The 8,231-nt window shown below is 51.8% G+C and overlaps 1 protein-coding gene across 1 annotated transcript; it reads right to left on the reverse strand.

The window, feature by feature from the left end:
* Positions 1-379: 379 nt before the first annotated feature.
* Positions 380-6,939, reverse strand: LOC144947476 (uncharacterized). The gene is made up of 4 exons (XM_078876702.1): positions 6,812-6,939; positions 4,238-4,382; positions 813-891; positions 380-427 (listed from the first exon to the last, which is right to left on the reverse strand). The coding sequence occupies exons 1-4, from the start codon at positions 6,891-6,893 to the stop codon at positions 380-382; spliced, it is 354 nt and encodes a 117-aa protein (XP_078732828.1). The 5' UTR covers positions 6,894-6,939.
* Positions 6,940-8,231: the final 1,292 nt, after the last annotated feature.

Consider the following 8,231-nt stretch of genomic DNA (forward strand, 5'->3'; position numbering starts at 1 on the left):
ACGGTTGCACACCTCATATCGTGCTTGTGTAGTGCCGTGTTTGTTGTTGTAACGTTCTGACTACTCCGTGTTTCTCCTCCTGGACCCATCTGTGAACAAAGAGCTTTATAGCTCATCGGATTCCTCCTCCAGTCTAAAATAAATATTTAATTTCTCATTCTTATAGTAGTCCAATCAGCTCCCACGCCCTGCACGTCACAGCTTTGAACCAGCAACGCTGTGACGTCACGCCTCACTGCGCCATTTTCTCCTGTGACGTCACACCCACTGCTCCCTCCTCCTGGGACGTCACGCCACACTGCTCCTCATCTGACGCGACGCCCCTCACTGCTCATGTGACGTCACGCCCCGCTCGCCCCGCCCTCCACCCCCACCCAGCCTAACTCCTCGATGACGTCATCGCGCGGATGGCGCACGCGGGCAGATTCTGTCACGTGAAGAAAAGGAGTGGGAGGGGGGCCGAGGAGAGGGTTACGTGGTATTAGGGGTGAATAGCACCCACTCTTCCATCCACTCACCCATCCACTCACTCACCAAACCATCCACACTCCCATCCACCCACCCACCCACTCACCGACCCACCCACTGACCTACCCATCCACTCACCTACCGATCCGCTCATTCACCCATCCACTCACCCACTCACTCAATCAATCACCCAACGACTCACTCACCCACCCGCCAACTCACTCACGGACACTCACCCACCCACCACTCACTCACCCACCCACCAACTCACCCACCCACCCACCAACTCACCCACCCATTCACCAACTCACCCACCCACCAACTCACCCACCCACCCAACGCACCTTGCGGGAGCGGATGAGTCTCTGAATGCGAGGCGAGAATGGGTCCAGGCAGACGGTCTGCAGGGTCTGCAGCGTGGCCCTGCGACAGAGGGAGAGAGAGAGACAAATATGAAGATAAACTTCCACGACGATTGTTGGTGCCACGGTGGCGAGATGTTAACTACCTCGCCTGGCATGCAGGAAGTCGCGGGTTCCATCCCGACCCTACGAGACGTTAAACTCGCCTGATATGCAGGAAGTCGCGGGTTCCATCCCGACCCTACGAGATGTTAAACAACTCGCCTGATATACAGGAGGTTGTGGGTACGATCCAGACACTGGTGCCTGCTGTATATTTGGAGTCTGCGTCTCTCTCTCCCCGTGGACGCGTGGATTTGTATCCGGGTCCTCCTCATTTAGAATAAACATCACGCGTTTAGAGTATTTGGCTGCTATACATTTGCAGCTGATGATAGCAGCCATTTCGTTGAGTTATGATTTGTGGCGAGGTCACTTCTGCAAAAGGGCTACGCAGCTCAGTGTGTCCTCGCCTGGTAAAATAAATAATAAAGAGTTTCGTTTAAGTCTAACACGTAGCAGGCTTTCGCGACCAATATCATCCATGATAGATCTTTTTGGGGTTAGGTCGCGTAAATATATAAATGTGTCGTTAAAACCCACCACCACCCGACACAGCCAACTAGTAAGGGTTGTCACGTTAACAGAACGTGGCCAATTCGTCACTAGTACAGCACGCCGGTGTGTTGGAGAGCCAAGCCACAACATTTGTAAATGTTGTGGCTTGGCTCTCCAACAACACACCGGTATGCTGTACGACTTTACACTACACTATATACTACACTATACACTACACTATACACTACAATATACACTACACTATACACTACAATATACACTACACACTAGTGATGTACTAGTGACGGATTGGCACGTTCTGTTTGCGTGACAACCCTGACTGTGTCGGGTGGTGTCGGGTTTTAACGACACATTTATATACTTACGCGATCTAACCCAAAACAGCGTCTATTATGGAGTTTAGTATGGATCTCGATGAGTATCGGTATCTATGGGTCTCTGTGGGTCTCTATGAGTCTGTAGAAAAACGCGTTTAGATTATTTGCCTGCTGCTATGCATTTCCAGGTGATGTTGATAGCGATGATGATAATATCAGCGACTTGGTTGAGCTGCCATCATGTTGTTGATATCCAGGTCAGGGCTTCTGAAGAAGAGCTACGTAGATACTGACGTAAAGCGTTCGTGACTGCAGGAATTCATATTCTTTGGATTTTCCGTAAAGTCACGTCATCCTGATGACGATTGCTTGTGTTGCGATCGAAACGTCGTCGTTTTTTGTAAATTATTTTGTTCTACGTGACTTTACCGAAAGACCCAAAGAATAGAGCTACGTAGTTTCATGGGGCCTTATACCTGGTACAAATAAAATTGGTTTTCAATAGTTTTAATAATGACACTGCACCACCGCTCTACCACACTCACACAGATAAAGGGACACAGACGTGAACCGAGTGACGCGGCCACTTGAGAACCGACTGAGAGAGCTGGAGAGAGACACGGGGAGAGAGAGACAGTGGGAGAGAGAGACATGGGAAGAGATAGAGAACGACAGTGGGAGACAGAGACACGGGGAGAGAGAGATATTTGGAAGAAAGCATTGAAAACAAAAACAACGAAACGATGAACGAAGCAAAGTGCCGACTACACCGAGAATCTCTTGTTTCCTCTAATCGTAAAAAAAATAGAGCGAGAGAGACACGGGGATAGAGAGAAACATGGGAAGAGAGACACACGCAGAGAAAGACACACGGAGAGAGAGACACGGGTAGAGAGAGACACGGGGAGAGAGAGATACATGGACAGAGAGACAGAGACACGGAGAGAGAGACACAGAGAAAGTCACGGAGAGCAGTAGAGAGACACGGGGAGAGAGACAAAGACAGGAAAAGAGACACGGGGAGAGAGATACACGGAGAGAGACACGTAGGGAGAGAGGCACGCAGAGAGAGACACGGAGTGAGAGAGACACGGGGAGAGAGAGACACGGGGGGGGGGGGGGGAGAGAGAGACACGGGGGGGGGGGGGAGGGAAACCCCCGGCCCATTTGTGACGTGATTCCACTGTGAACTTCATGACATGGCCATTGTGAGCCCCGTCTCCCCTCTCCCCCTCGCCTCCTCATGGTTTGCGGGAAAGGAAGAGGAGAGACAAAGACGGAAGTGCGAGGTCAACAAACACCCACCCCCCTCTCTCAGCGAGCGTGATGAGATAGAGGCGGAGCCCTGCAACAATCCGGCGTGCCACTTAGAGGCCGCTATAGCGGAGTGGAGAGGGGGGGAGGGGCTGGTAGTTACCTGCACTTTACCCCACCACCACCACGTGACCAATACAGCAAGTGGACTAATCTCCATCTGTTCCATCTCACTCCCATCTACCACGTGGGTGCGTGGACTAATCTCCATCTGTTCCATCTCACTCCCATCTACCACGTGGGTGCGTGGACTAATCTCCATCTGTTCCATCTCACTCCCTTCTACCACGTGAGCGTGTGGACTAATTTCCATCTGTTCCATCTTATTCCCTTCTACCACGTGGGTAGGCGTCAAGGAGGATCCCTACCCCCTAGCTCTGCCCGGAGAAGGCGGTACAGCGAGAGTATAGTGTGTGTTGAACTTCCTTCGCACCATACGTAGCCAACCATGCTAATCGCAGGTGCGATGATAATGATGGTCCTGCTCACGATGACAATGCTGCTATTGATGATGATGCTGCTGCTGATGATGATGCTGCTGATAATGCTGCTTATGCTGCTACTGATGATGATGCTACTGCTGATGATGATGATGCTGCTGATGATACTGCTGATGATCACGCTACTGCTAAAAATGATGCTACTAATGTCGATTCTGATGCTGACGCTGATGATGATGCTACTGCTGCTAATGATGATGCTACTGCTGATGATGATTCTGCCGGTGATGATGATGCTACTTCTGATGATGATTATGCAACTGCTGATGATGATGCTCCTGCTGATGATGATGCTACTGCTGCTGTGAATGCTACTGCTGCTGATGCTGCTGCTACTGCTGATGATGATGCTGCTGGTGATGATGATGCTACTGCTGATGATGATGATGCTACTGCTGATGATGCTCCCGCTGATGCTACTGCTGCTGTGAATTCTACTGCTGCTGATGATGATGCTACTGATGATGATGATGCTGTTGCTACTGCTGCTGATGCTGCTGATGCTGACGCTGCTGATGATGATGCTCCCGCTGATGATGATGCTGATGATGATGCTGCTGCTGCTGATGATGCTACTGCTGATGCTCCCGCTGATGATGATGCTACTGCTGATGATGATGCTCCCGCTGATGATGCTGCTGCTACTGCTGATGCTCACACTATCTGCAGGGGGCAGCCCGCGCTGGGACACGTGACGCGCGCGCGTCGGATCTTGCTGAGGTTGAAGCGAGACGGGACGGCCGCGTGACCCCGCGGTGACCCCAGCTGGCACGGACACGTGGGCGAGGGAGCGGCCCCGTGACCTGGGGGGGCAGAGAGAGAGATCGGGGGATTGGTCAGTGGCGAGATGTTAACTACCTCGCCTGGTATGCAGGAGGTCGTGGGTTCGATCCCGACCCTGCGATATGTTAACTACCTCGCCTGGTACGCAGGAGGTCGTGGGTTCGATCCCAACCATGCGAGATGTTAACTACCTCGCCTGGTACGTAGGGGGTCGTGGGTTCGATCCCCGACCCTGCTGGGTGTACGCGTAGAATGTTTTTTTCTCTCCGGTTCCTCCGGCTTTTCCCCTCCACATTTAGAATCAACGACATCACCACGCGTCTCTCTCTAGAGAGAGTATTTGGCTGCTACTATGAATTTCCACACGATGATGGTGATGATAATATCAACCACTTACACTGAGCTGCTGTCATTCGCGATTTGCCAGGTCAGGGCTTCCGAAAAATACGCTAATTGCTCAGTAGGGGGCCTTACACCTGGTCAAATAAAAAAAAATGTCAGTGAAATTGTAGCTATTAGGGGGGAGGGGGGTTATTTCCATAGAGACCACGTGACCCCCTCACACGTGGAACGAGGAAGAAACCACGTGGTCTAGGGAGGGGGGTTATTTGCATGTGGACCAGGTGACGCCCTTACACGTGGAGTGAGAAGGAGGCCACGTGGTCTAGGAAAGGTGGTTATTTGCATAGGAACCACGTGACCCCCTTCACACGTGGAGCGAGAAGGGGGCCACGCGGTCGAGGGGAGAGAGAAATCAGAACATTTATTTATAAATCCGATGAACTATGAAGCTTTTTTTCACAGATGTCCAGCAGAGAGAGATAAAGAGGGACCCATGAACACACACAGGTTCGTATCAACACGATCCTTGCCGATGAACAACTGGGCATTTCGCCAGCATAGGGCACCACGGTTGTAGGTTCAATTCCTGACCCTGCGAGATATTAACTACCCCGCCTGGTATGCAGGAGGTTGTGGGTTCGATCCCGGACCTTGCGAGATGTTAACTACCTCGCCTGGTATACAGGAGGTCGTGGGTTCGATCCCGGACCTTGCAAGATATTAACTACCTCGCCTGGTATGCAGGAGGTCGTGGGTTCGATCCCGGACCTTGCGAGATGTTAACTACCCCGCCTGGTATGCAGGAGGTCGTGGGTTCGATCCCGGACCTTGCGAGATGTTAACTACCTTGCCTGGTATGCAGGAGGTCGTGGGTTCGATCCCGGACCTTGCGAGATGTTAACTACCTCGCCTGGTATACAGGAGGTCGTGAGTTCGATTCCGGACCTTGCGAGATGTTAATTACCTCGCCTGGTATACAGGAGGTCGTGGGTTCGATCCCGGACCTTGCGAGATGTTAACTACCTCGCCTGGTATGCAGGAGGTCGTGCGTTCGATCCCGGACCTTGCGAGATGTTAACTACCTCGCCTGGTATACAGGAAATCGTGAGTTCGATCCCGACCCTGACGATGCCTGCTGTAAATCGGGAATCTGCGTCTCTTTCTATCTGTCTGTCCCCATCGTCGCGTGGATTTTCTCTCTCTGTCCTCTGGTTTTCCCCTCTACATTTAGAATAAACATCACGCGTTTATGCATACATTATTAGCCACTTCGTTGGGCTATCATTTGTAATAGCCAGGTCGCTTCTGAAAAAGAGATAGCTAGCTCAGTGGAGCCTTACACCTATTAAAATAAACATAGCTTACTTTCAGGTTCAAGCCGAGCCTGGCTCTGCTGCTGATGAGACACTTAATGTCGAAACCCGGCCCAGTTTGTTTACTTGTGCTGAAGCAAGCTGCTGCTGATGAGATGCCCTCCCCAGGCGCCCTCATTAGACTGCGGTGGCATCATCCCCATCACTATCATCACCATCAGCAGCGTCATTCCCATTATCACCATCCACTCATTTACCAACCAATGCAATCACCCACTCGTCCATTCACCTACTCACTCGCCCACTCATTCACTCACCAATCTACTCACTGATTTACCGGATCAACCACTCACCCACAAAGTGACTCACTCATCCACCCATTCACTCATCCACCCATTCACTTACCCACCCACTGACTCATTGAGTCATTCACCCACTTATTTGCCCAACAGTTCACTCACCCACCCACTCATTTACTCACTCACCCACCAACCCACTCACTCACCCACTTAGTCATCCACTCACCCACCAACCTACTCATCCACTCACTCACCACTCACTCACCCATGTGCTCATCTACCTAACCCACTTAACTACCCACTCACCCACTCACTCAACCACTCACCCACTCACACACCAACTCACCTACCACTGACTCACCCATCAACCCACTCACTCACCCACCCACTCAGTCACCCATGCACTCATCCACCAAACCCACTCAACCACTCACTCATCCACGCACTCATCCACCTCACCCACTCACCATCATCACCACCACCACAATCACTCACCTGCCATCCCCTCCGTAGCCATCATTGCCACCGTCATCGCCACCACCATCGCCACCACCATCACTCTAGACGATTTGGCCATTACGTTCCTCCTGTCACTTCAGTCACCTCTGGCGCTGCTGCTTATCAAAGCAATGTACCCTGCTACCGATACCCGCAGGCATTTAAACCTGTGCTCATTAGCATAACCACGCCCAGACCACCTCATTACCATAAACACCCCGCCCAGCTCATTAGCATGAATGCCCCCCACCCACTCCCCCATACAAGTACAAAGATCCCCCGTGTAGCCTGCATAGAATGTTGGGGGCAAGTGCTGTTAGCGAGCACTTATGAAGGCCGGCACTGTGGCACACGAGGAGGTGGGTGTCCAGCAACCACGCCCGGCCGCCTTTGTCTCCCCAGTGGCGATGTTCACTCCACACCGCACACCATCGAACTCGGGTCTTTCCCAGGTTCGCAGCGGAGCGCTAACCGCTGCGCCACCGCTCCCCCCACTCCCACAGCCCCCCCCCCATCCCCCGCGCAAAAGGGGTAAATATATAATAGGCGACATGTCGGTTAACGAACCTTCTCAGGGGTCCATACTCTTGGGTTCTTTCGGTAAAGTCACGTAGGTATATGTGATTTAATTTATTTTATACCTACGTGACTTTACCGAAAGAACCAAAGAGTATGGATCCCTGCAGTCAAGAAAACTTCAAATCTAGACTTTCTCAGGGGTGTTTGGCTTCTGCTGTGGAGGTCTTCAGTATAGACCCGTGGAGTTGCATAGAGACACATAGAGTTACACGGAGACCTATAGAGATGCATAGAGACCCATAGAGTTACATGGAGACCACACGGCCACCACGGGGAGAGAGAGAACTGCAGACTCCAAATACACAGCAGCAGGCATCGTGAGGGTCAGAATAAAACCCACAACCCCCTGCATACTAGGCATACTAACATATCAGGGGTAGAGAGATAGAGAGGGAGGGAGACACCGCGAAGAAGATGGAGAGAGGGAGACGGAGGGAGAGAAGCAGAGAGAGAGGTGGAGTTAAAGAGGTGGAGAAAGAAATGGAGAAAGAGAGAACGAGAAAGATGGATGAAGAGAGATAGAAAGAGAGGGGGGGAGAGAGAGAGAGATTGAGAGAGGGGGGGGGGAAGAGATGGAAACAGAGAGGGGGTGAGAGACATGGAGGGGAAAGAGAGAGAGAGATTGAGAGGGTGAGTGGATGTAGAGATAGAGCTAGATCAAGCGAGAGATATTTATAGAAAGAGGGCAAGAAACATTTCCCAGAATCTGTGACCGTGACGCGGCCATTATGAACCTCTGCTTGTGACGTCACGACGGGGAAGCCGCCTCGTCAGGGTTCAGGAGGGTGCCTTGAAGTGAGGGCGGAGAGAGAGGGGGGAAAGAGAGAGAGAGGTGGCA

Source organism: Lampetra fluviatilis, chromosome 45 (genome assembly GCF_964198595.1).
Source record: "Lampetra fluviatilis chromosome 45, kcLamFluv1.1, whole genome shotgun sequence".
NCBI classification, from domain to species: Eukaryota; Metazoa; Chordata; class Hyperoartia; order Petromyzontiformes; family Petromyzontidae; genus Lampetra; species Lampetra fluviatilis.

Excerpts from the sequence above, each read along its gene's own strand:
- LOC144947476 (XM_078876702.1), bottom strand. The coding sequence starts at position 6,893 with ATGGCCAAATCGTCTAGAGTGATGGTGGTGGCGATGGTGGTGGCGATG. Across the intron at positions 892-4,237 it reads GGCTGCCCCCTGCAGATAGT|GGCCACGCTGCAGACCCTGC; the intron begins GTGAGCATCAGC and ends CCTCTGTCGCAG. Across the intron at positions 428-812 it reads GACTCATCCGCTCCCGCAAG|AATCTGCCCGCGTGCGCCAT; the intron begins GTGCGTTGGGTG and ends TTCACGTGACAG.